Below are 27099 nucleotides of genomic sequence, written 5' to 3'. Positions count from 1 at the left end.
GCGTGCAGAGGCTGGGGTGCCGTGGGGTGCAGGATCAGTCCCAGCACTCAGGGAGGGCTCGGGCGAGACATCTGCAGCAGAAGCAGCTCCGGGCAGGATTAGTTGATCCCGGCACGCTGTCAATCCGCCTAAGCCCATCACACAGGCAGAGCACGGGGGCTGAACGCCGCCATTAATAGCATCCGTATAAGCTTCTCAGCGTTTCTAGTATAATCAGATCGCTAAAACCTTCAGGACGGTAACTACTGAACTTGAGCAATCAAGCCACCGTCCTCCGGCAGCCTGGGAATGTGTGCTTGCAGCGAGGCAGCGATAGCATCGGCATTAGTAATGGGAACCCGGCGATACAGCTACTCATGGTTTAGCTCTTTCAGGAGCACAGCAGCAAAATGAGTGCTTTATGATTATTTCAGCATCCTTTTATCAAGCATTTGCAGTTCCCTAATTCCTTTAAGCCCCTCTGGCTGAGATATCGGCAGCAATCAGATTTGCCCGGCTCTCTTCAGCCACGGCACCTCTGGAGCAGCACACACACGTCTGCCATCGCCGGCTGCGGCGGCAGGACATGGTCCTGTCTCTCTGGCTGGGGCTGTGGGGGTCCTGGGGACCCTCTCACGGGGATGAAGCTTTGGGGCTGGGCCACAGCGGGGGTGTCCCTGCACCGTGGGGGCCCGGGGCTGAGCTTCCCATGGGAATGACGTGGCTGTGCAGCGTGGCCCCGGGAAGGGACGTGGGGGTTCAATGTGCTCCAGGGGCTGCCCAGACAAGGCTGCCCAGCGGAGGCTCTGCCGGCAGGGTGGCTGTGATGAGAGCTGCTGATTTTCCTGCGTGCTGGGACTGACGCTGCAGAGATCACAGTCGCTGGGGTTGTTTCTGAGGAGGCAGCTGCCGCCCTGGGCACCGTCCTCAGGAGCTGAGCTAACGGGCAGCGGCTCCTGCCCTGTGCTGAGCGCATCCCTTCGGGCTGCAGGTATCCCGCAGCCGAGGTCCCACCCGGACCCCAGTGTGGCACCGTGCCGCCGCCAGCCCTGCTGACCCAGCGCAGCCCCGCGGGGGTCCCCTGCCAGCCCATCCTGGGTGACACCGGGCGTCCCTAGGGCCGTCCCAGGGCCTCGAGCGTGGGCAGGGACCACGGCGGTGTGGGCAAGGTGCTTTGCTGCCAGCTTCTCCTGGCGCTTTGAACGCTGCGCTTCCCATCCCCTGCTGCTCCACAAAGGCTTTCGGGGCTGGAACGAGCTCTTCACTGTGTCCTTAATTGAAAGCCCCTTGATTGCCAGGGGCTCCCCGCTGCAGGGGGACAGCACAGGCACCGGCGTGGCCGCGGCTGCCGCCGGCAGGGAAGGTCTGATGGGTTTCAGCGTGGGTTTTGTCTGCTAATTCAAGGTCCAGAAGCTGAAACCTTCCTCTCCCTGCCGCGCTGTGCTGGATCAAAGGCAGAGTCTGGGGGTGCCCCATGCCCAGGAGCACAGCCGGGACCCCTCGGCGGGGACGTGGGGATGCTGGCACTGTGGCCACCGGGCAGCGGAAAACTGCCTGAACGCACCGTGTCCCTGCCCTGTGCAAAACACAGCCAAGCTGCTTTTTGAGAGGGAACGCTGAAAAGCCTATTTCTTTTTTATGGAGAACAAGAGCTGATAGCGTATGAAATTGTGGCAAAGGGGAGAGCTTGAGCTCATGTTTAATTAGTTTTCTTTTGTTTGCCTAGCCTTGCAATCTCATTCACTCTTTTGCTTAATACATTACAGTTCACTCAGTTAATGCGCCTGGGCCGTTATGGCAGATTCCAGGCCGCAACCTGAAATCTGTCACTGCGTGCTCACAGATCACAGGCAATAAGCAGATTTATTTCTGAGTGGCGGGAAAACAGAATTCTTCAAAAGAGCAAGAGAAAACTATCCTAAATGGCAAAAAAAAGGCTGTTTGCACCTGAAAAAATACTGGCAGAACAATTAATTGTTCTTTGTATGGGCAGAAGGATTGCATGGATAACAGAGCACAGACTCCGGTTATGTTGGTCTTTGAGGTCGTTAATTTTTCTCATGATAGCAAGTTTCAAAGAGGCATTTGTACTCGTTTATATATATTTAAGTAGGTATTTGGTGCCGAGGGCCCTCCATGAGTGCTGACAGTGCTGCTTGGGTGGGTGGCTGGTACCCTGCAAGCGCCCAGGTCAGTGCTGGGTCTGGGCAAGGGGAGCCGCTTTGGCAGCCCCTGCCCTGCCTGCCCTGCCTGCCCTGCCTGCTGCCCCTCCTCACCCGCTGCCTCTCAAGAGGCCCATGCCATCACCCCAGCCCTGGGGACAGGGGGGGCTGTGTCCCCACTGCCAGCCCTGGCCGGCGCGCAGCCCGCACGCTCCCACGCGCAGCACGGCGCGCTCGGCACCCGTGCCCTGCAGAGGAGCGAGCACTTCCGACGGCGGCTAAGTATAAATCGTGGGGGAGTGAAAGCTGGTTGGAGACATCCTCCCCGGAGCCAAGCTTCCTTCCTCGGTGTTTACACGCCGGTATCTAGGCAGATCCCAGAATAGACCTGAAGATGAGCTGTCGTTTTGCATTAAGGTCACTTGTGCTCCAAACTGTCCCGGACATTTCTGTCCCATCTTGCAGGAGCAGCCGCCTGTGCCAGCACCGCTGCACAGAGCGCAGTGCCCCGGGTGCCGCACCGTGCCCGGGGGGAGCAGGGACTGTGGGGGCTGCTTGCGGAGACTTTCATGGATTGAGAGAAGCCTTTCTAGTCTCAAACCGCCTGCAGAGTGCTCCTGACCAAGATACAAGATAAACCCCTTGTACATCTTGATAGCATTTACTTCCTCCGGAGCTGGTTTAGCAGATTAGATCAAGGTCAAACGTGATCATTTCTATTCCACCAGCTCAGCGTCTCCGCATCAATTGATCATGCAGAACAGGATGGATTTTGGCAGCCAGGAAGGGTCCTGCTCTGCCTGCCCCGGCCCCCAGCCCAGCCTCCCGTGGGGCCGGGGCGGTGGTGGGAAGCATGGGCATCCTGCAGTGCTGGGTGATGTTCAACAGCCTTGTCCCGTGCTGGGAGTGGGCAGCAGAGAGTGAGAACCCGGCTATGAGAGCACCCCCAAGCAATCGTCCCATGCTGACAACATTTCCTGCCTGCCATTACGATAATAGTTTTGCTACTGCAACTGAGAGTAAATCCACAGAACCGACCATAAATCTCTGGTGGTTTATTTAGTGCTCTGGTGGCATTAGGTGGGTGGGCTCCATCGCCGTGCTCCTGGGAGGGGAGAGGGGCTGCAGAGCTTCCAGTGATGAGCGTGAGCTACGAACCCGCCACGCTCCTGGGCTGGCTCCTGTATAGAAATGCACCGAAGGTGCTCAGGCAATTTCAAACCTCATCTCTCACCCTGATTACCCCATAGTCCTTGGAGGTGGGAGAACTGCTGTTTGCATTCAGATCGGTATGGAAAGTATCTTACCAAAGCCCACCGTTATCCTAATATCAAATATGGAAACCTACTGCAATCCTTCCTTAAGGACGAGATACTCTGGTCTGCTTCATCTGCTCTTTGCTTTTCCTAAAGCCTCGCTCACCCCGGAGAGGCCGTGGGTGTGGGAATGCCCCTCTGCGGGCAGCGACACCCCCTGCGCGTGCTCTGCGCCCCGGGGAGGAAGAGCTGGAGGTTCCCTTCCCGAGATGGGCACCAGGCACGAGTGAGGGGAGGGAAGCCAGCCGAGCAGGGAGGGGAGCGGGCACGGGGCTGCGCCGGGGCCATGGGGGGTCACAGTGCTGCACCAACACGCGGGGGGGGGGACAGGGGTCTGGCAGCACCGGGGAGGTAGCAGGCAGGGCTGGCAGCCCACATCTCGGGGACAGGCTGGAGCACAGCTCCGGTTTGGGGGTGGCAATGCAATCCGGAGTTAAGATAGTTAATCGCTTCTCTTTCTGGTAAGGTGGAATATGCCCTTATTAATCACTGATGCCAGGGCCGCCCTGTGCCTCCATGTCCCCACTCCAGCCTGGCTGCGTTCTTCGCTTCCCTGAAATACACATTTGCCCTTTACAAACTAAAGCATGTTAAGTATCTCATTACAGAGTCACTATACAGAGTGTTTTATTTCATGCTTTGTTAAGGACAGAATCGTTTAAATGCATCCTGGCAAAGGATCTAATAAGAAATTAGTCAACTTTCTGAAAGCATAAAATGTGGTTTAACGGCAATATCCGTTAAGAATTAGAGTTCACATGACAAATAACCTGGGGATGCTGTTTTGCTGTTTCTGGTAACACACCGGCTTTAAGGACTCAGGCTCCTGTGGGAACACCCCGACTGTCCCACTGTGAGCCGATGTCCCACCACGTCCCACTGTGTCCCACCAGCCAGCGAGCCCCCCTCCCTTCCCTTTGCCTCCCAGGGCCGTGCCGCCTCCTCCTTGTCTGACAGCCCCATCTTCTCCCGTAATGGAGAAACTGTTTTGCTGCAGAGCACTAAAACCAACGAGCTGAGTCGCGGCCAGACCAGCGGCAGTGGGAGAGCAGCCACCGGCCGCCTGTCCTGGGCTTGGGCTGGGACAGGAAGCCCTAAAGCATGCAAAAGCCCCGCAAAACTTGTCAGGGAAGGAGAGTTGACGCTGGCACTGCCTTGGGGACCGATTCCCCCATTGCCCTACGGCAGGATGCCCATGGCCCCACGGCAGGATGCCCATGGAGGCCAGCCTCAGCCCCGGGGAGGCATGAAGAGGGAAGCAGAGACACTCAGAAATAAGCGGAGGGTGTGGGGGCTCCTGGGCAGCCCCACCTGCAGCGTGCATGGGGACACTGAGGCACCCAGCCTCCCCGGGGGGAACCGGGGGAGATTATTCAGAGCCGACACAAGTCGGTGGTTGCAGACGAAGTGTGTGACATGTCTCCTAATGTGCTAAGGGAATCGGCTAATGAATTTGCTGAACCACTGCTAATTAAAGAATTAATTTTTTAAGTCATGGGAAACATAACAGGAGAGGCCAGGAAGACCTTGGTAGCTGGGACTGGCTTGCCTGTGGCTGGGTCCACAGCTCGGCTGGCTGACAGCAGGAGCAAGTGGTTGGGGCGGGCACGGGCATGGCCCCGGCTGTCCCAGGGAGCCGGGGCTAAGGACCAGCGCAGGTAACAGCAGCATGTGCAGGGGCTCTCCGGGACTGAGTAGCAGGAGCAGCTCCGGGACTGCCCTGGCACAGCCCAGCAAGAGGAGAGGCGAGCCTGAAGGCTCCCACACTCCTGCAGTGCACTCGCTGCACCCACCTGGACAAAAATACATCTCCAGCCTTGGACAAGCAGATTTTGGAAACTCCATCCTTCAGGTTAACTCTTCCAGCCTTTGCCTTTTGCTGTTGTATTCCCTTATTTTTGGTTCTTGCCAGAAACCACTTCGATTCTCCAGAAGACAGAGCAAAGTCAACTTTCTGCTGCTTGTTTCCCTCGGCGCAGGCTGCTTGTGCCTGTCCCTCCTGCCCTGCAGGCACCAGCCACCGCATTAACGGCCGGGGATATCCCCGTCCCACGGTGCGTTCCCCGAGGGTGACGCTGGACCGCTTTTGCTGCAGAGCTACCATTGGGAGCGGTGACCACTGCTTATCCCTGCACAAGCTGCAGCAAGAAGAATAACTGCTCGGTTATAAAGGGAGCTGGCAGGGACCACCAGGGCATTCAAGACCAGGGCATTCTGCCACCCCATTGCCACCGTGGGTCCCTTTTCTCCCTGGCACATGTGGAGGTGACAGTGCCGGAGCCCCTGGTCCATCCGGGCAGGCACTTGCACCTTATGGTATATGAGCCCGAGTCCTGTAAAGCCCCTGATCCCGCACATCCAAATAACGCAGGGGTGGAGCGTTACGCATGCAAGTCACCTCCGAGTGAGCGCACACCTCTGCAGAAAGCGGAGTGGGTACCCGAGTGTTTCCAGGATCAGCACTTAAATGTGTAATGAGAGGCAACAGCTGGATGGCACAAGCGCGCTGGGGGAGCCGCAGCACGGCCGGGGATCACGAGCAGCATAACAAGCAGCCGCGCTCTGCGGCGTCACCGCCGAGACTGGTTTAAGGTCCCCTACAACTCGTGCCCCTGTGCCGTGCCGGCACCGCGCTGAGCCGGCGGTGCTGGTGTAAACCAGCCAAACTGGGCTGCACCGCAGCGTGCCCAGCACGGCGCTCACCGGCTGTGCGGCAGCAAAACTAATGCTAAGGCGTCAGAAGCAGAAGTTTAAAGGCATTAAAATCACAGGGTGATGTAAAGGGCAGTTGGACTCCGCGGGAACTGTACTCCCCCGCGGCAAACACCCTGCAGCGTCCCTGTGTTTCAGATTTCACATCCAAAAGCTCTTTTCTTCCTTTTCATTCCGGTCCTACCTTAATTAGTAGAATTTGAAACGCAAAAAATCAAGTTAAATGTAACGTAAGCATTGTGCTTTTGTTTAAAGTATCTGTAACACTAATTGTAATGAAGTGCCCAGGGTGAGCCAGAGGTTTATTGTGCTTTGCTGGAGCCTGCGTGGGAAAGAAACCCCCAGCTGCCGCTCCGGTCCCCCATCCCACAGAGACCTGGCACCGTGGCGGGCACACGTCCCGGCTGCCCCCGCGGCCATGTCACGGCAGCTCAAACCGCTTTTCGGAGCAGGTTGGTGCCTTCGTCTGCAGTCACAGAGGGGACCGCGTGCCCAGGCAGCCCCGGGCCAGCAGCGGGGCCGGGGGCTCGCAGACCCCCATGCCCGGCCGGGCACCTGCCCATGCTGAGTGCAGGGACCCCACATTTCGGGGACTTGGGCTCCAAACCCTCCCGGGGGAGCTGAGGGGGCTGGAATTATGGTCTTTACCACGCATTAAGCGCCGTCCCTGGCAACTGCTGTTTCCATGGAAAACGTTGACTCTCCGCCTCTCGGAGCTTTCTGCAGCATTTCGCAGAGCCGCGGCGCTGCTTACAGCTTATTTTACACCGTGGACCGCAGCCCGATCAGACCCATTGGTGGTGAATAAATCTGTATTTCATGCAATTAAACTCCCTGGCCGAAGCGGTGGCGGTGCGGCTTTGATTACTCTTTCTTTCCCGCGCATTGCTTTGCCCAACACAAAAGGTTAGTGGCTGCCTGAGGAGTCTTTGCAGAAGCGGGTGGTGTTTTGCCGTGGGAGGCCGGAGGAAGCCGGTTAATCGGCGTCTGTTCCCCGCCAGGCAGCAGCGTGGGGAAGACAATGGGAAAGAGCCGCGGCCTAATCAGGCGCTTTGAAGTAGCCATATTTGCTGATGACAATTGCAAAAATAAAGGCTTTTCACAGAGACTGAGCCAGAGCAACAAACTCAGCAGGAGCCAGTGAACCTCCCTGAACAAGTGACCTCTAGATAAATAGACCAAATCGCAGCTCTGAAACGGCGAGATAAGGCCACCGAGTTTCAGCAGAAACCCAACTTTCGGGGAGTTGGTGCAGGCTCATTATTGCTTTCCCATAATGAGCCTGTTTGGGAGAGCGGCAGGCATTCAATCAGCCGCAGCTCCCCGGGGGGCTGATTTCGTGCTGCCAACACAGCTATAACTTCATGCCCAGAATTGCCCAAGTCCCATTTTTCCCCATTTTTTTGCAGACAGCGGATCAGGGGCAGCGCTGGTCCCCACCAGCCTGGACCCTCTCGCTGCGGATGAGCTGGTGGACAAGACGGTCAGCAGAGCCAGGGAGCTCGGGCACGCCATGGGTTCGGCCGGCGGAGATGCGGAGCTCGGGCACGCCATGGGTTCGGCCGGCGGAGATGCGGAGCTCGGGCATGCCACTGCCCTCAACCTGCTGCCAGCCACAGAGGACGCCGCCGACCCAGCGGCAGAGGAGACAACGCTGCTGGTGCAGAGCCGTGTCCTGCCAACACCCACCACCACCCTCGACGCTGATGCAAAACAAACTTTCCCTGTTAAGAAAAAGCCACCTACTCTAAAGCAAGTAAATACGGCAAGGAAGCACCTGAGGCCCAAGCCTACCCTGCCAGGGCCCCCCAGCGCTGCCTCCCCAGCCAGCCCGTTGGGCTCCAGGCTCCCTGCTGCTTCCCAAGAGCCGTGGGCACCGGCAGAGGCAGCGGCCGGGGCAGGGGACGCGGAGCAGATCCCCTCCGAGCTGCCCTGGGGGGGCCAGGCCACCACCAGCCGCCCCGCGCTGCAGATCTCCCCATCCACGCTGCCACCAGCGGTCCCTCGGCCATTCCCCAATGGCATGGGCGATGCCAGTGAGGCTCCGACCGCGGCTCCCGCCAGCGCCGCCGTTAACCGGACGAACGGCGTGGAGAGCGAGGTGCACGGCTCCGCGTCAGAAGAGAGCCAAGAAACCACCACGTCCACCATCATCACCACCACCGTCATAACCACGGAGCCCACGCCGGGTAAGCCGCGCCGCCCGCACGGGGCCAGGGAGCAGGGGAACGGGGTCACGGCAGCTGACGGGGAACAGCTCTGTGTGCAGTGCCAGCAGCACCGCCTGGGTTGGTGGGGCTGCCTAAAACCTGCTGCACTTCAGCGGGGTCGGCCGCTGGAGCAGGCACCTGGGTGCTGGGTTTTGGGGCAGCGGGAGCAGCCGGGCGCGGGAGGGAGCTGCCGGGTGAGCTGTTCCCCTGGGGCAATTGCTGACACGCATTCCCCCCAGTCCTCTGCAGCATGAGCTTCCATGACCCCGAGGGCTACATCGACTCCACGGACTACCCCCCGCTGCCCCTGCACAGCTACCTGGAGTGCACCTACAACGTCACCGTCTACACGGGCTACGGCGTCGAGCTGCAGGTGAGAAGCGTGTCGGTGGGGAGATCACCATGGCCCAGCCCCGCTTTCCTTGCCAGCAAAGGATGCAAAGCACCCATGGCCTTGGGCATGGCTGCCCTGGGCACCTGCACTTGCTAAAAAAAAAAACCCTTCCCAGGGAAAAAACTAGATTTTTCTTAGGCCGTGTAATAAATGAACTGTACGAGGAAACTGGTACATGCTGAATGTCAGCAATGATCAAAGCATTAAAATGCCATGCAATTAATTTAACAACAAGACACTGTCAGGCAATTTGCAAAAAAAGGCACTCAGCCTTCATGGGAGGGGGCAAAGCGGCAGCACTGTCTTCAGCGTGGCCACCAGCCCTCTGCCCTTGCTGCCCTGCCTGCTGGGAGGTGTGCGGGCAGCCCCGAGGTGTGCGGGCAGCCCCAAGGCATCTGGGTGGGCAGCACAAGTCCCCTCTCCAGCTAGTGCTTGCTTTGGAGGGGTTTTGACCTACACCGAAGCAGGGCCATGTCCCTGACAATGGCACGGTAAAACCGACACGGACAGGCAGGCGTTTTGCAGCAAACCCCAGCAGCAGCAAATATGCATGCCACGGCAGAGCGCCGGGGCTGAGTTTCTGTAGGAAGGTCTATAAATGCTGTGAGCTGGCACCCACGGGAGCGTGGAGCAGCGGGCACGGCCGGTGCAGGTGCAGCACGCCGTGTGCCAGGGCTGCCACCGTGCCGGCACTGTGCAAACCCATCGGGGGGGGGGGGGGGTCTGGCCCAGGCAGACATGCTTGGTCAGCTCTCCTCGAAACGCCGTGCCCTGCAGCCTGGTGAGGCTGGAAGCAGGGCAGGGGCCTTGACACGTTTCAAACACCATCAGCCTGCGGTCTCCATGCTCTGGCGCGCGATCCTTCCTTGTTCTTGCATTTTCCCCATGTCACCATTTGCATCCAGTTAAAATCCATTAACTTTTAATCTGTGTAATTAAGAATGTGCATTAAAAAGAGTAGTAGTTCCAGTGAGCTTGTTCCTGCCGTCCCTCCGGCAGGCAGGAGGGGCTGACCGTGGCGCGACTGCTGCTGGCGAAGCAAGCCCCGGTGGGGAGGTTGCCCTGGGAGCCGGCAGAGCCGGGCAGCAGCGGCAGCAGCGCAGGGGCGAGCACTGGATTGCATGTGTGTCTCCAGACACTTTTCCATGGCAGTAACTCTGTCTCCCCAAATCTGCAGGGTGCTAAAGACAGGCTGCTCTGCTGTAAATTCGCCTCCATCCATAATCCATCAGGTGACACCATTCCTGACCTCACTGCATTGTAAACTGAGGTTTTAATGGAGCATAAAATTAGCCTCTCCACCCCCCGAGCTTTGCGTTTTGCTTTGCTGATGCTTCCAAGCTTTTCAGACAAATTAAATCACAACAGCGGGTCCGCGCTGGCTGAGCATGGCCTCATCTGTAGCTGGCTGAGCAGGCACCATGCAGCCCGCCCGGCAACAGCCCCTGGGGTGCCAGAGATGCCCGCGGGCAGGCGGCCGGGCAGGGCTGAGCCGCCCGGCTGGACGGGCACCGGTGGGAGCCGGAGGAGGACGCGCCCTGGGGCTGCAGGCAGCGGTGCTGAGTGCCCTGGAGCTGCTGAGTGCAGCAAAAGGCCTGCCCGTGCCCTGCCCCGGGGTGGGCGGCAGCTCAGCACAGATTAGGGAGGAGGCAAGGGGGCTGCCGGTCCCTGCCCTGCCACCCCAGCCGCTGCAGGGCCCCTCTGCAGGTGCCCATGGGCGAGGACCTATGTGGTCCAGCGTGGCGGCACCGGCAGCAAGCTCTGCAGAAGGCTTTTTAACCATTTAGACAGCAGCGGCGACATGATTTATGTGCCAAGGAAGCTAGAAATAGCATTCATGGCAAGCAAGACAACAGATTTATCCCCTCTCTTTAGTTCGCGCAGGGGATGTCACACACGATACATGCTGATGAGCCCATGGAGGAGACAGACAGTGCAGTGCAGAAACATTACCCGTGTTTGCACAGAAACCTGATTTTAAAATAACAAGTCCTCCCTGGACGTCACCCCTGACCAGCGGGTCTGGTGCAGAAAGCTGTGGTCCCGCAGCTGGGATGTTTCCTCACCGTCACGAACAGGCTTTGCCATAAAGACCCGTGCCTGGCTGCTCCCAACAAGCCTGCAAGATCGGCACGAAAGGCTAGCCCCCAAGGGAGCTGAACCTGGAGGCGTCCCTGCACAAGCCGTTGCTGGCAGGGAGGGTGCAGCGGGCTGACATCCCAGCCCCCCGCAGCGTCCCAGCCCTTTGCCCCGGGGCTGGGGAAATGGGCACAGCACAGCAGAAGGGCCAGTAATTGTGGGGCTTGGGTTATCCTTGCCATCTCCCAGGTGCCAGGATCCATGGCAATGCACAGGGAGAGTGCAGGGCGCCGGGACCACCCCAGCACCGTGCCTCAGTTTCCCTACCTGTAAACCAATACCGATGGCCTCGTTCTGTGCCTCTCTGCAGCTTGCACTTTGGGGAGTAATTAGCACAGGCATGCTGGAAGGTGGCAGTCCTAATTCTGCATTATTTCCTACCAGAAGGGCTGGGACTGGAGGTGGCAGGAGGAGGACTGGTGACCGCAGGGGTGGCAGCAGCTCTCAGGTTGGGAAGCGGAGCAAGGGACATGCTAGCTGGAGCGGCTGAGGGACGGCAGGGCTCATCCCCAGTTTGCCAGCCTGGCTGGGGGCAATGCCCACACCACAGCCAGGAGGGACGGCCATTACCTCCCTGCTGCTCCCCCTTGTTTTGCCTGGTGCTGCCAGACTCTTTTCCATTGTTTTTTAATTATTTCACATGTAAAAGCGCTGTGAGCTTCAGTGACTCCGAGGCTAATTACATCAGGCAGGTGCTGGAGTAACGCAGTGCAACTTCCTCAGCTGCCTCGCCGTGATGTGGATAATTGGTTAACATTTAAGTGATCTGGATTTAATTCACAGCTTCTGCAACGGAGATGGGCAGGGGGGGACCTTGCTGGGTGAGGAGGAGCGTGGCTGAGCTCTCCTGCCAGGATGGTGTGATGCAGAAGTGACTGATGGGGGATTCCTTTTTTTCACGTGGGTTTGCTGGGGCTGAGCTCTGGAGGCCAGACCTGCTCAGGGGTGCTGGTTTGGGAGAAGCCAGGCTGGGCTGGGGAGCGGAGCTGTGCAGGTGCTGCGTTGTTCTGTGGTGGGGTGGCCTGGGGAGCTGGGGTGGATGGGCTCTGCGTGGAGCCTGGGCTGGTGTATTCCCCTGTCATGAGTGGTGCATGGTCTCAGCAGGTCCTGCTGGAGGCTGGATATGAGAAAGCATGTCCTGGAGCGTGTGGGAGAAGGTCTCCCCCAGGATTCAGCATGCAGCATGGGGAGGGCAGAGCCTCCGAAGGTGAAGTGCGGAGTTTTACCTCTGCTAATCTTGTTAAAGGCATCTGCAGGGGAAAAGAGAAGCCCCTGGGGCAGGAAGGTGCTGACCCTGCGTGGGGGGGTCACCTCTTAATGCAGGGACCATGGGAGAGCCCGGTGGTGGCAGGAATGGCTGTGGCATTGCAGCCCTGCCCCAAAACAGAGACCGGGAGTGCAGAGCCCTGGGGCTGCTCCTGTGGGCACTTGGAGCCGTTTAGGAGGCCACGAGGACCCTCTGCTTCCTTCCCTTGCACCCTTTAGGGTCAGATCCTTGCTCACTGTGGGGGAAACCTCCCTTCAGTGAGGACTGGGCACAAAGCCTGGACATCAGATGTGGTGTCAGGACGGGCCACCAGCAAACCTGCCTGGTGCTGCGGGCTGCCCCGCGCCGTGTGAGAGCTCAGGGTCCCTGCTCTGCTCCCTGCCGGCAGCCCCCGCGCTCCTTGCAGCATCCGAGAGCTGTGCCTCAGCCTGCCTGCCCCTGTGCCAGCCGAGTCATGCCTGGGAGCCACGGAGCAGCCAGCTCTCCGAATGCTTAGTTAAATTATATTTATTTTTAAAATTCTTGAATCTTCTTGGCAGGAAATAGAATTTCCCTGAAGAGATTTTTCTAGTGGGTGAGCAAGGCTGGCAGTCTGAATCAAGGATCCCTCCTGTCTTCCCAACAGACTCTTTAGGAGCTGACATTGGGTGCAGTCTTTGATTAAAGTAAGAACTTGTCCTCCCCAGCCCCTGGCAGGAACTCGCACATATGGTCCCTCTTGCAGCGGCTGACAGTCCCTGGCGCGAGGCCACTGCATCCGTCTGTACCCGCCGGTTAGTCCAGAGCGGACGGGGTCCTCTGAGGATGCCTGCCTACCTGGCACTGGCACGGGGACCTGCGGGTCCTTTGCAATGGCATCCCTGCGCCGGGCTCCTCTGAGCCTGGGTTTACAGGAGGGGGAGGCTGACAGCAGCGCCCAGCAGTGCCCACGGCACCCTGTGAAGGGCTGGGGAGGTGCTGCAGCGTTCATCGGCTCCCTCTCTTCTGCAGAGCTCTGCCTGCTCCAGCTGCTCCTCTGGAACCCCTTCCCAGCGGCAGAGCTGGGGAGGGATGGCAGAGCAGCCCGGCGGCAAGCAGCTGCTCGGATGGCACTCCTGAACACTTCTCTTCCTAACTTGCCGGAGTGATTCAGTGCTAGATAGCGTGTTTGATGCTAGTCATCACTGGAGGAAGCTACCTGGGGAGCAGGTTTGTCTTTGAGTGATTTCAGAACAAAATGTGTTAAAAACACCCTGGAAATGTCTTTGCAGTGATTCAGACCTGGCTCGGGAAGCAAAACTCTGCTCCAGTGGGAGCTGGGGGGAAGTCGTTAGCATTGTACGTAGCCCACTTGGCATTCCTGGATCCTGCGCTCCAAATAATTCATCCCCAATAACATTTAATTAATTCCATTTACTAATAATTAATCTGAGCTGACCCCACCACATGCAATGTACGTGTATGCTGTGCTGGGGAGGCATGTTTTTGGGACAAAACCTGGAGAAGAAGAAACAACCCTGGGCAGGTCGGGGTCCAGGGCACACTCTTGCCCCGTGTTTCTGACGTGCTGCGTGGCACCCATGAGGACCAAGGACGGCTTTTCCCTGCAGTGAGGACCAGAGATTCTCTGCCGTGACCCAGCACCCTGCTGCAAAATAAGGCAAAATCAGGCTGGGGTGAACCCTGGCACACTCTGACCCAGCCTGGAGGCTGCTCAGCCCAGGCCTGCAGTGAGGACCGGGCTTTTCCAGGCACTGTTCAGGGCTTAGAAACCTTTGGGGCAGGCAGGGAGTTACCCGATGGGGTTGGGGTCATTTCTCTCGAGGAAATCTCGCTTCTTCCAGCAGAAGGTCAGAGGATGCCAAGCACTGCAGGCGGCTCAGTGCGGCTCACCCCTGCAGTACCAGCGGCCCCCGGAGCCGGGCACATCCCCACCTCGTGCACTGGGTGGGGGAGACGGGCACGGTTGTGACAACAGCAACAAATCCTAGTCACAACATCGTCGGGAGCGCTCGCAATTACGGGCTAAGGCTGTGGTGTGTGCTAAATATAGAGCACTGGTCTTCGCACACTTAAGGAAACAAGTGATCTGATGAGCATCTTTCTGCTGAAATGTGAGCCCATTTATTAAGCTAAATGGACGTGAAATGCAAATGTGAGGTTACTTTTCAGCTATTTCCAAATAATAATTAAAGCCTTTTGGGACTGCTCATTAGGCACATTTGCAGCGTGACTCCCCAGTGGGGGTGAGGGTCCCCGGGGAGGATGCCTGGTGCACAGGGTGGATGGTGAGCACCGAGCCCTACAAAAGTACCCTGGTTTGGTTGCAGACCTGTGCCGAACAGCCCGGCCCCAGCTGAGACCGGTGAGCCTTGGCCATGGCCATGCCCTGTGCCATGGTGCCCCGAGATGCAGGTCCGCTCCCAGGGCTGATGCAGGTGGAGTTGGGGCCCCACCACTCCCCTGACCAGCAACTTGTGGGACCCCTCCATCTTCCTCCCGCCTAACCCTCACTGCCTCTACCCGCCTGCCTAAATCCCCAGTTTCAGCAGGGAACTAGACGTGGGTCAACTTGTGCTGCACAGGAGCGTCCAGCTTTGAAACGCGTCTCCAGTGAGCGGCTCTAGCTGCCTGCGCCTGCTGCCCCAGGGGAGGGAGAAGGGGTCAGTGGTCATGGGGGTCCCTTGGGCTCATGCAGGGCATAGTCTGCTCCATCGCAGCTGAACAAGCAGGTCCCGTCCCCAGTGAGCTGCCAGGGCTCAGAGCAGTGCAGAGGGAAGGCTGCGGCCATGCAATGCTCTGCGGCTGCGGGCACCGTGAGTGTTTGGGGCGGGGATGCGACCGCTCGCCCAGCACCCCACCGGGACCCCTGCCTTCACCCCCACAGCTCACGTGTCTCTGCTCCCACCCAGGTGAAGAGCGTGAATCTGTCTGATGGGGAGGTGCTCTCCATCCGCGGGGTGGACGGCGATGCCCTGGTGGTCCTGGCCAACCAGACCCTGCTGGTGGAGGGCCAGGTGATCCGCAGCCCCACCAACACCATCTCCGTCTACTTCCGTACCTTCCAGGATGAGGTGGTGGGGACCTTCCAGCTCCACTACCAGGGTGGGTGCCTCCCCGACGTGGCTGCGTGAGGAGGGGTGGGATGGGGTGTCAGTCCCACGGGGCTCGGCCCCACCGGGCTGCAGGGGTTGAAGGATGCTGGGCTCTGCCCTCGCAGACCAGCCGGGCTCCTGTTTCACTGTGTGCCTGTGCTCAGAGCATCAGCTGGGGCGAGGGCAAGCCGCAGCTCGTGTCGTGCCCTGGGCAGAGCATTCAATTTGCACCGATGTCCCGGACCCCAGCGCTGGCTGTGCTCCTCACACCCACCTTGCCCCGTTTCTGTCCCTGTGCAGCAGCTCTTCCTGCACAGACTCAGACTGCGAGTCTATTTTTTCCCTTGAAGAGCTATAAAAAATAGATGAGTTCAAGCAAATTCTTTTTAAAATAGAAACTGGGTCTGGGCAAAAGCAGTAACAGGTGGAGAAGCAGCAGCGTGGTGGTTTGTCAGTGCTCTGCAGCTGGCACCCGGCAGCAAGCTCTGTCCGTGGCACCGTGGGCACATCCAGCATGTCCCCAGCTCTCCCCCCCGCAACTGCGGGGTGGCTCGGAGCAGACAAGCCCTAAGCTCCAAAATGTGTGTGCTTGTTCCAGTGTTTATGCTGAGCTGCAACTTTCCACGGAGACCTGACTTCGGAGACGTCACTGTAATGGATTTGCACTCGGGTGGAATTGCTCATTTTCACTGTCACCTGGGCTACGAGCTGCAGGGTCCCAGGGTGCTTACGTGCATCAACGCATCAAGGCCGCACTGGAGCAGCCCAGAGCCAATCTGCTCAGGTATGCTCCATGTTAGTTAGCCTCAGTGCTAAGAAAAACTGGGAAAAAAAAGTTAGAGTTGCTTTCTTTGCGCCGCGAGTTGAGTGCAGTCCTGGGAGAGAGTGAAAGCAATGCCCAGCTCTGCGCACAGTGCAGCCCGATGTACTGCGGGTTTTCACATCAGTGGCAGCAGAATCTGCCTCCTAATTAGGCAGGTAAGGGAAAGGAAAATTACAGATTTTATGTGTATGTGTGAGCATATATGTGTGTACATAAAACAAAGCAAAGCCAAGCCAGGCAAGAGGTTCAAGCATTAAAGACTGCTGAGAAGAGCTGAGCAGGCGTCAGTGGAGGGGTCCATCCCCTTTGCTGTGCAGAAGCCCCGGGTGCAAATGCCTGCCCGTACCCTTTGCCTTGCCCTGTCTCCTTGCCCGTCTCAGCGGGGCTGTGCTCTTGTGTCGGCAGCACCCTGCGGCGGGACGGTCCACAATGCCACCATCGGCCGCGTCCTCTCGCCCAGCTACACAGGGAACCAGTCGAGCAGCATGTACTGCGTGTGGGCGATCGGGGCTCCCCCGGGCCAGAAGCTGCACCTGCACTTCGAGAAGCTCCTGCTGACCGAGAAGGACAGGTGAGGCTCTGGGAGCCGCCCGGGTGCTGCTGACCGGCGGCGAGGCCGGGGCTGAGCTCATTTCCCTGCACCCCTGGGACTGTGGAGAGCTTTGCTCTGCCCAGGGTGAGGAGCGGGGAGCTTTGCTGGGCACTAAATATACCAAGGCTTGGAAGCTCCGAGCTGGTCTCAGCCCCTCCACCTCACACCTCCTGCCCTCCCGGTGCCCGGGCTGCGGGTGTCCCGGGAGGCAGCACCGACCCAAGCTCCGGGCGCAGCACGGAGGAGGCTGCCAGCCAGAGGATGGTGGGGACCGGGGCAGAGAAGGGTCCTGGTGCAGAACAGGAGGTTCCTGATTGAGGTGTTCAAGTGCTCAGGAGGCAAGACAGGTCTTGGAGAAAAAAGAGCTGCAAGAAGCAGGCGCAGAGCACCAGCCCCTGCTATCCCGAGGCCCTGCCAGGGGATCTTGCCAGTCTCCTGATCCCACTAGCTGCGGGGCGATGCAGTGTGCTGTGTCACACCCGTCCTCTCCTCTCCCTGAATACCCAGCGCCCAGCACTGCTCATCACCACAGCACAAGAAGCTGCAAGTGCCAGGCTATCGGCATCCGTAACACAAAGCACACGCTTGTGGTGCTGATGCTTGTGTTTAAGCAGCATTAACATTCAGCCTGGTAACAGGCAGTAAAGCAGGTTTATGGCTTGTAGTAAAAATCAAAGAATAAAGCCTCTGTTTATGACACAGTAAAAGAGATTTATCTGGTTGGTGAATTTTTGTTTGCACAATTTCTTTAAAATGCCATATTCCGGGAGCGCTGGAGAGCGGGCGCTGGCGAGGAGGGGGGCTGGGCGATGCTCCGGGAGGGCGCGGGGACACTTCTCCCATGTAACGTGCCTTGTCCTCCCATGCAGGATGGTGGTGTATAGTGGGGAGACGAACCAGTCCGCCGTCCTCTACGACTCGCTGCGTGCCGACAGCGTGCCCTTCGAAGGGGTGATCAGCGATGGCTCCTCCATCAGGATCGACTTCCTCGCGGAGGAGCCCGCAGCTGCCACAGCTTTCAACATACGCTTTGAAGGTGATGTGCTCTCATTTCAGTACCCCTGAGAGCAGCAGGCTGGCCTCAGCCAACACTGCCAGGGCCCAGGACATTTGGGCAATTAACAGAGATATGGCCGTAGAACCGGTCTCAGCTGCCCCAGGCACTGGCAGCCCCGGTGCTCCGCTGTGCCACTGTCCCCACATTGCTGTTGGCACGCAGGGCAACCCGAACCTCACCTGGTGCTGGAGCAGCTTTGGGGAATACATTTGCCTCGCAAGATATAGGAAAAGAAATTGTGAAATCACGTTTACTCCAACAGAAATGTTCGCTAGTCAGCTGAGTGTCCCTGGGATGTGACTCCTGTGCCTGCCGCGGGGCAGCCCTGGGGCAGTGGGTGCCGTGTCCGGGATGGGGCTCCTCCAAACCTGGGCTGAAAAAGCCATTGGTGCTGTGGGAATCACCCAGCCTGCGGTGACTGTCACCACCGAAGGCCCAGTCTGTCCCCTTCCCTCAGTCCCCGTAGCGTGGCACTGCTGGGTACCGAGTCCACACCAGCCGCAGGGGCGGGGGCTGTCCTGGCTCCTGCCCTCGCTGCAGTGCTTGCTCACCAGGCTGCCTTCCTCTGGACCCACCAGCGGCTCCTTCGGGGACGAGGCGCTGAGCAAGGCCTGGGCAGCTCACACCGATTTGCTCCGCTTGTCATTTAAGCGCATCCTGCTGCTGGGATCAGTCCCGCGGGAGCCCCATGCCTCTGAGCAAGCTCAACAATGCACAGTAATCCCAGGGGAGATTGCTCAGCAAATACAGCAACTGGCAACACAGCGAGTGTGTTACTGATGCTGATACACAATGGAAGTGGGGTTTAGTTAACCCTGCATGGCTTAGGACAGATAAACTGTTGTTAATCCTAATTGCCTGTAAAATATGCCATGGGAGAGGCCATCCGTGCACTGCAGGGATGGAGGGATGGGTTTCTAGCTGGGGACGACGGCGGAGCCCAGGGCTCATCTAGCAAACCCCCAGAGCTGAGGGTGGAGGAGCAGGGGAAGGCAGTGCTCCTCCCGACAGCCCCATGCCCCTATGGCTAACAGGGGCTTTCTCTTCCAGCCTTCGAGCGGGGCCACTGCTACGAGCCCTACATCCAGAACGGGAACTTCACCACCTCCGACCCCACCTACAACCTGGGCACCACCGTGGAGTTCACATGCGACCCCGGGCACTCCCTGGAGCAGGGTCCCGCTGTCATTGAGTGCGTCAACATGCGGGACCCGTACTGGAACGACACGGAGCCGCTGTGTCGAGGTCAGTCCCTGCGCCACGGGGCGATGCTGGGCAGCGGGTGCAAACGCCCCTGGGACCCAGGCTGAGCCCTGCCTGCCTCTTGCTCCCGCAGCCATGTGTGGGGGGGAGCTGACTGCCGTGGCCGGGGTGATCCTGTCTCCCAACTGGCCGGAGCCCTACGCGGAGGGGGAGGACTGCATCTGGAGGGTCCACGTTGGAGAGGAGAAGCGGCTCTTCCTGGACATCCAGCTGTGAGTAGCCCAGGACGTTGGTGCGTGTCTCTGCCCTGCCAGTGCTCAGCCCACTTCACTGCAGTATCCCTGCTCCCCCCACCCCAGGGACCCGTGCCATTTCCCTGTTCTCCCTGTCAGAGCTTTCCTAATCCCCTGTGATGTACTCAGCACCCAGGGGGAGGTCCAAGGCAGTACCAGTGCTGCTCCCTGAGTTCAAAGCACGGATACACCATCCATTGCAGTAGTTAATTGCTCCCAAGACAGCTTCTGAACTCTGGAGCAAAGCCGCAGGGAGTGGTGCCACAGCAGCATGAGGCCACGTGCAGCTCAGAGTAACATGCAGCACTGTTACGAGCTGGTTTATACAAGGCTAGGAAAGCCTAGGGACATCCACGAGCTGGAAACCTCAGCTCAGTCTTTGGGCTGATTGTGATAGAGGGAGGGCGAGAGGCAGGGGGAGGCTCTGCCCAGCCCTCCCTCCTGTGCCCTGCCTTCTTTCTCTTGTGGGACCAACATGTCTTCACAAAATGCATCAGTTCCCCTCCTGACTGCCAGCCCGCTCCTGTGCCATTCAGTGACATGGCTCTAGAAACCTGTGGGGAGCAGAGCAGAGATGCCCAGCAAGCCCTGGCTGCGCCGTCCAGGCACGGGCAGGCATGGCACTGCTCGCTGCACATGCCAGGGGTCAGAGGGGTATGGGATTCGATGCCAGGCTGGGAGCCCTTGGTGTGATAATGCTGCCGATGCAAAGGGAATCTCCTTTGATGCTATTTTGGGTTTTCAAGAGGAGGGCGTGTTTCAAGTAGGGGCTTAAAGTCATAAAGATTTTAAAGCTTTCTGTAAAATCACAAGTTGGAGCTCCCAGTGCACCTCTCCCAGCTTTGTGGGTGCTTGGGCTAAGCAGAACTGGAGGCCAAGCGATTTGAAGTCATCAGACATAAATGTCACTGAGAAAATCATGTTTGACAGAGAGCAGAGATTTACTACAAATGTCAGCTTGCCATGGGGATTAGCTGGGCGCCTTCCAAGAACATTCTTAATAAAACGTTTGGGGATCGGCTCAGGAGTCTCCAAACAAGGCTGAATTAGACGGGCTGACGTGCAGGGCAGGGGTCCCACAGTGACCGAGCACGTCCTGGGCCCACAGGTATTGTGCACGCACAGCCGGTCGGATCCTGCCTGCGTGCAGGAGTCCAGGCTTCGCTGGGAAAGTTACTTCAGCCTCAGACCCGATGGAGACTCCTCCTGCGGGGCTGGGAGCATGCCGGTGCTCTCCCCCTGCCCCTCTCCCCCATGGGGAAGGGGAGGACGTGGTGTCCCTGCCCCGAGCCCTCGCTGCCCCGGCCCCTCCCGCGCTGCCCGGTAGCAGAGCGCTGGGTGCGGGCTGTGCTCCCCGGCACTGGCGAGCCTTGCTGGCACGCAGGACGAGGCAGGGCAGCGAGCAGGGGAAGGCGATGGCCGTGCCCGTCCTCGGGGTTGATCCGATCGGTTCACCCACGCTGCCGCTGCCAGCACCGAGCGGGCAGCCAGCGGGGGGGCTGCAGGGGCCGCAGAGGCGAGAGAAACGGCCTGGCAGCAGGGCTGGCAGCCCTCGCTGCAGGGCCGGGAGGCGGCGGAGCAATGTTTCCCCCGGGGATGAGCGTCCCCCGCCTGCCCTTTGCTTGGGGAGCGAGGAGAGAGCCCCGTGTCCCCTCCCGCTCGAGGGGCAGCCCCATCCCTGCTGCAAACGGGGTGGATGGAGGCGGCTGCCGGTGCTGGCCCCGGCTCCGGAGCAGGGTTTGCTGCCTGCCCTGCCCGCCCGGCAGGACCCCAGACATCCCCGGCGGAGCGGCTCCGGCTGCCGCGCCATCCGCGGGCCGCCACTGCTCTCTGCTGGCCGCGGGGAGCCGGGCGCTCGGCCGGGCCGGGCCGCTCCCGCCTGCCGGGGCCGCTTCCCGAGGAGCGGGAGAGCCCCGTGGGAGGGAGCGGCCTCGGGGCCGCCCCGCCGCCTCCCGAGAGCTGCAGCGAGGGGCCCGGCGCGGCGGTCCCGGCCCTTTGCAGGCCGCGGGGCAGGGTCCGGCGGGGCTGGAGCGCTCGCTCCCCCCGAGCCACCCACCGCTCTCTGCGGGGAGGGGGGAGCCGGGGGGCAGCCGGGGTGAGTTACAGGGTTGCCGTTTGAAAACCAGCACTGCTGACCCACTCAGGCCAGTCCCACAGCGCTTGCCCAGCCTGGCTGGGGATGGGGATGGGGACGGGGATGGGGATGGGGACAGTGATGGGGATGGGGATGGGGACGGGGATGGGCTGTGAAGCAGGTTGCCTGCCCTGCAGTGACCTCGCTGCCCCTTGAGCCTGACACCGTCACGTCCAGCTCCCTGCTCAAGCTGCTCTCTAACCAAGCTCTCCTTTCCAGCCTGAACCTCACCAACAGCGACATCCTCACCATTTATGATGGGGACGAGCTCACCGCCCGCATCCTGGGGCAGTATGTGGGCAGCAGTGGTCCCCAGAAGCTCTACTCCTCCAGCCCTGAGCTCACCATCCAGTTCCACTCGGACCCTGCTGGGCTCATCTTTGGAAAGGGGCAAGGATTCATCATGAACTACATAGGTAGGGAGAGTGGGGTGCTGGGTGCATCCCCTGCCCTGCCACTGCAGCGCAGGTGGGGACCATGACACGCAGCCGGACCAGGTTGTCCAGGTGCCAGGTTTGCAAGCAGGGAGAATTGCTGTGACGCCAGCACCCCACATCCCACCGAGCTCCTGCAGAAACCCCCAGCCCCACTGCAGGTCTCTGGGTCAGTCAGTTCTGGGGTGTCCCCCTATGTCTCCCCTCTTCCAGGCTGGCAAGAAGGCAGCAGCATTTTTGGTCCCTGTTAGCCCCCGTCTGGCCCAGTGCACCTGCGGAGCAGAACAGGGAGAGAAATGGCTGGAAACAGGGGTGCAGGATCCCCCTCCACACACACTCTGCCACGCATGAAGCTGATGGCACTGAGGCACTGCAGCGAGGTGTCCTCCTAGGAGAGGTCACTGAAGCCAGTCCCCGGCTGGGCTCCTGAAACGGATGTTCCCAGCTCACAGCTCCTTGCTCTGGAGAGGCTTAGACTACATCTGGCGATGTCTGCTCGCATCGTCCTTTGGTGCTGCCACGTCTGCTAGACCAGGGTGGCTGCTGCCCAAGGAAGGGACGAGGACTGGGAAGGGCACTCCTTCCCCATAGCTGCTTGTGGTCTTGCTCCCTGCCTCTTCTCCCACCTGTCTTCCCCTGGCCAACTTCTTCCAAGGATGTTTTCTTTCCACTGCTGACAGCCCTGGTTATGACAAGCAGAGAGCAAGCTGCAATGCAGATCACCTGCGAGGCTGCAGGTCCCTGCCTCAGTGCACTGCAGCTCATGCAGCTGGGCTCAAGTGCGGACACAGCGCTCGGCGGGCACGGGGCTGGGGAGAGCAGGGCAGAAACCCCTCACCGGAGCAAACCAGCCATGCCGTGACCACAGCATCTACACCGTTCCTCCCATGTGCCTGCAGCCGGAGCTGAGCCTGGTGTTCCCAGGTTTCTTTTTTTGTCCTGACCCCAGCAAAGACACTGCCCTGTTTTCATCAGCACAGCCCTCCACCTGCTTTTAGGGTCAGGGCTGGGAGGCTTCAAAGAGCCCCCGTTACCCACTGCTGCCTGGCTGCCCCTTTCCTCTGCCCAGAGGATGCCATCCGCAGACCGGGCTGCTGGCTGTGGCCGTGCCATTTGCAGTGCCTGGGGCTGGGGAGCTCTCGGGGAGGGACAGGCACATGGCAAAGAGCTGTGTGTCCACGTGCAGTGGCTCCAAGGAGGGCTGCGCCGCGGGGTCCCGCTCGGCAGGTGATGGCCAGCATCTCTCTTGGCTGCAGAGGTGTCCCGCAACGACTCCTGCTCCGACCTGCCCGAGATCCAGAACGGCTGGAAGACCACATCGCACACGGAGCTGGTGAGAGGGGCCAAGATCACCTACCAGTGCGACCCGGGCTACGACATCGTGGGGAGCGACACCCTCACCTGCCAGTGGGACCTCAGCTGGAGCAGCGATCCCCCCTTCTGCGAAAAGAGTAAGTGCTTGGAGCAATGTGCTGCTCTCCCCGTCACATTCCCGTGACCCACGCTGCTTTGTAATGGCTGCTGGTCTCCGGTGCCGTGCCGGGGCTCCGCATGCCGTGCCGGGGCCCCACACTCCGACGGCCTCTTTTCCCCAGTTATGTACTGCACAGACCCAGGGGAGGTGGAGCACTCCACCCGCCTCATCTCCGACCCGGTGCTGCTGGTGGGGACCACCATTCAGTACACGTGCAACCCCGGCTTCGTGCTGGAGGGCAGCTCACTGCTGACCTGCTACAGCCGCGAGACAGGGACGCCCATCTGGACCTCGCGGCTCCCGCACTGCGTCTGTAAGTCCGGGCGGTTTCTCCTGCTCTCCCACAGCTCACCTCCTCTGCTCGGGAGGCCCCGAGAAGCCCTTTCCTGCGGCCAAGACCTTCCCCAGCCACGTGGGGTGGTGCAGAGCTTCGAGCTACCTGAAAGTGGGGTGGGGTGAGGTCTTGGGTGCTTCCCCACTGCCTCCCTCGGCAGCCCAAGCCCTGGGGCTCACCCTGGGATGTGTTCCCTTTCAGCCGAGGAGTCGCTGGCCTGCGATAATCCAGGACTGCCAGAAAACGGCTACCAAATACTTTATAAGCGCCTCTACTTGCCAGGAGAGTCCCTGACCTTCATGTGCTATGAGGGCTTTGAACTCATGGGGGAGGTTACCATCAAATGCATCCTGGGCCAGCCGTCCCACTGGAGTGGACCCCTGCCCATCTGCAAAGGTAACGGCGGGCGCAGCTGGGGGGGCGTGGGGACAGCCAACGCCTCTGTCCCCAACCCGGCACAGCCCGGGGACCTTCGTCTGGCTGCAGACCCCCAGCGGTTCTCTATCTGGGAGCTAAACTCATCTGAGACCTGGGCGCTTTTCTGGATTTGTGCTGAGCAAGCTCTGCTGCCCCGGAGAGGGGGAACAAACCCTCTGGCCACCATGCTGGTGGTGTGGGGCGGGCCTGGCCGCTCGCTTGCTTTTCTTGCTTTATTGCTTCCCGCAGCGCTTTGCCCAGGCTCAGCAGGGATGCTCTCTTGGGCACCCACTGAGATGGGAGAGCCCCAGGAAACCCTCCAGGCGCTGGTCTAAATAAGGTCTGGGTTTAGTGCACTTTCTGGACACAGGAGGACCCTCCCGTTGCCACTAAGCTGCAGGGACGAATTGTTCTTAATTACTACTTAATAAGTGGAGACCTTGTCTCTTGGGCAGCGGGGCTCTCTGAAGGGTACCACCATCCCCGGCAAAGCCGTCCTGCCAGTGTCTCGCTTGGCCAGCCTGCTCAGTCCCGTGCAGGCGCTTACAGAGACTGAGAACTTATTAAAAACTGAAAGTTTGCAGCATGGCTTGGAACCAAATGGGGCAGGGAGAGCCCAGGCATGGGCTCCCCACACAGCCAACAGTTGCCAGCACCCAGTCAAACGCAGTTACGTACCAGTAACTCTCCATTTCTCTTCCAGTGAATCAAGACAGCTTTGAACATGCTCTGGAAGGTGAGTGACATGCATTTGCTGGATGAGCCCTGTGCAGGGCCCTCAGCCAGAGCCTGTGTGGAGCCCGGCAGGAGGGAGGGGAGAAGCAGAGGCAGAGAGGGGATCACAAGGTGCTTGCAAATGCCAACATAATAGCTCTTGTCCTTTTAGTAGCAGAAGCTGCTGCAGAGACATCGCTCGAGGGGGGAAATATGGCCTTAGCCATATTCATCCCGGTGCTGATCATCTCCTTGCTGCTGGGAGGAGCATACATCTATCTCACAAGGTGGGGCGTGCAGTCGGGCTGGGGTGCCAGCAGCAGAGCCCTGTGGGGACGTGGCCAGGGCTGGCTCAGCCTCACCGTGCCCTCGCTGGCCACACGCCCCAGGCATGGTCCTGGGGAGCCGGGCACCAAGCTCCCACTCCGGGATCCCTGGGCACCGGCGGGGAGCCGGGATGGGGGGCACGTGGGAGGACAGGGCTGGCCATGCTTTGTTCTGGGGTCGTGCCATGCAGCCCAGTGACTCTCGCGTCTCCCCCGCAGGTGTCGGTACTACTCCAGCCTCCGCCTGCCCCTCATGTACTCCCACCCCTACAGCCAGATCACAGTAGAAACGGAGTTCGACAACCCGATTTATGAGACAGGGGTGAGTCCTGCTGCGCCCGTTCCTCCCTGGGGACCGTCCTGATGGGGAAGCACGGGTTTTGCCAGGCATGCAGCAACAGGACGAGTCCAACCATCCTGATGCAGGAGCGCTGAGGAATGGGGCGGGAGGCTCCATCCCTGTCGGTCGCTCCCGAGGGGCTGGGTGGGCTCCAGCAGGCGGAAGGAGGCAGAGGGGGCTGCGGGGTCCCGGCAGGGAGGGCTCCGCTTCCCAGGGAGCAAATGACACCCGGGGCCTCTTTTGCTGCCTGGGAATGGGGAGATTATCCTGAAATGCAGCTGCTGCCCTCAACTGGCTTTTTCTTCTTTTCAGGAAACAAGAGAATACGAAGTTTCGATATAAGGACAGCGGTAAGAGAGTCTCCGGCTGCAAACTTAATGTGCTCTCATAGAACTTCCTCAGTAACTAATCCAGAGACCACGTGGAGTTTGGTTGGACCCCTGGACCTGCTGTTGTCTTTCCTTTTGCCTCTTTATTGAAGATTTTACTGTTTTCTTCACTGTATTTATTCTATTTAAACTGCGATAGGTGTGCTGCAGAGCGCCCGGCACAGGCAGCAGCGGGAGCCAGGGCAGAGCCGAGTCCTGGCGAGGCCAGGGCGGGGTGGGGGCACCCGCTGTCCCCCCCGCACAGCGGCGCGTCCCCCGGCACTGCCCACACCCACGCAGGGGGATTTTTGCGGTTCTGATGTTGTTAAAAATTAAAAATGTCTCCATTGCAAGAGCCTGCAGTTGATTGCTGGGAGCTGAGGTAGGCGCAGGGTTTGCCGCAGGGTCCTGCCGGCACTGCCAGCCCTCCCTGTCCCACAGCTCCTGGCTCCCCTCGCCCTGAGCGGGAGCTGCAGCCGGGGGCTCGGGGGCTTGTGTGCCACCGGCGCAGGGACCGACCTCGCTGCGGGGAAGCTGAGCGCGGCTCAGGAAAGCTGCCGGCCGGCGCGGAGCCCTGCTTGCCGTGCCGGGGAGTAGGGGACGGCCTGGCACACACGAGGTACATGCCGCTTTCTTTTTTCACTTTGCTTTGGATGCTGGAGAGGCAGCGAGCCAGGACTCACAGCTCTATGGAGAAGCATTAACCAGCGACCCCCCAGCAGCCCGCTGCCTGGGAGCCGTGGGAAACCTCCCTGGGCACTGGGAGCGGAGCAGCCAGCACCTCTTTGCTCACAGCAGTTGTTCCTCATTGGTAACACTTACCGTGACCCTTGCCAGGAAAACCCCAGTCCCGCTAACGGGACCCTTGCCCCCCAGTAGCATCTCAGGGTAAGCAGGACAGACTGGGCTCCCTGCCACTGCTCCCGCCGAGCTCCCCTTCGCTGCAGGAGGGTCCGCTGCCTGCCCCGGTCTGCGGGCAGCCACGCCGGCACGGCACCGGGCAGAGATCGGGGCAGCGCAGCCCACGCGGTGCCTCCCGCCCAGACCCCCACGGGTCTGCAGCTCCCACCCAAAGCTCCCAGGGTTGGCACCTTGCTGGGGCTGCCAGCTGGGCAGGAGATGGAGAGGGGCAGGGGATGGAGGTGGAGGTTTACTGGGGAAGGAAAGGCAGGCAGGCGGCATGGCCGGGCTCCGGCATGGGAGACCAGCCTGGGGGGAGCAGAACGGGCAGAAATCAGCCCATCAAAGCTGGTCCCACCGCCGGTGAAACTCAGTTTGAGCCTCAGCATCCCCCGCACTCCTTCGCTGCCTTCACCCCTGCCAGAGTTGGACACTGG

General features: G+C 59.9%; 1 protein-coding gene across 1 annotated transcript; it reads left to right on the top strand.

Annotated features, from left to right (window-relative positions):
- The first annotated feature begins 5770 nt into the window (after window positions 1-5770).
- On the top strand, window positions 5771-25736 carry SEZ6L (seizure related 6 homolog like). The gene is made up of 19 exons (XM_075515851.1): window positions 5771-5893; window positions 6622-7075; window positions 7171-7251; window positions 7579-8358; window positions 8619-8752; window positions 15071-15263; window positions 15852-16037; window positions 16482-16647; window positions 17538-17704; window positions 18776-18970; window positions 19062-19200; window positions 21575-21771; window positions 23046-23240; window positions 23385-23576; window positions 23799-23993; window positions 24718-24750; window positions 24901-25015; window positions 25274-25376; window positions 25707-25736. Exons 1-19 carry the CDS (start codon window positions 5771-5773, stop codon window positions 25734-25736), a joined length of 3678 nt encoding a protein of 1225 aa, XP_075371966.1.
- Window positions 25737-27099: the final 1363 nt, after the last annotated feature.

The sequence above is a fragment of the Mycteria americana genome, chromosome 13 (genome assembly GCF_035582795.1).
Source record: "Mycteria americana isolate JAX WOST 10 ecotype Jacksonville Zoo and Gardens chromosome 13, USCA_MyAme_1.0, whole genome shotgun sequence".
Classification (NCBI taxonomy): Eukaryota; Metazoa; Chordata; class Aves; order Ciconiiformes; family Ciconiidae; genus Mycteria; species Mycteria americana.
This window is presented reverse-complemented; position numbering and strand designations above follow the sequence as displayed.

What these genes read in the sequence shown, in the direction of transcription:
- SEZ6L (XM_075515851.1), top strand. Translation starts at nt 5,771, where the DNA reads ATGGTATATGAGCCCGAGTCCTGTAAAGCCCCTGATCCCGCACATCCA. An exon ending in TGCTTTGCCCAACACAAAAG is followed by an intron (nt 7,076 to 7,170) that starts GTTAGTGGCTGC and finishes GTTCCCCGCCAG; the next exon opens with GCAGCAGCGTGGGGAAGACA. An exon ending in CTTTGAACATGCTCTGGAAG is followed by an intron (nt 24,751 to 24,900) that starts GTGAGTGACATG and finishes TTGTCCTTTTAG; the next exon opens with TAGCAGAAGCTGCTGCAGAG.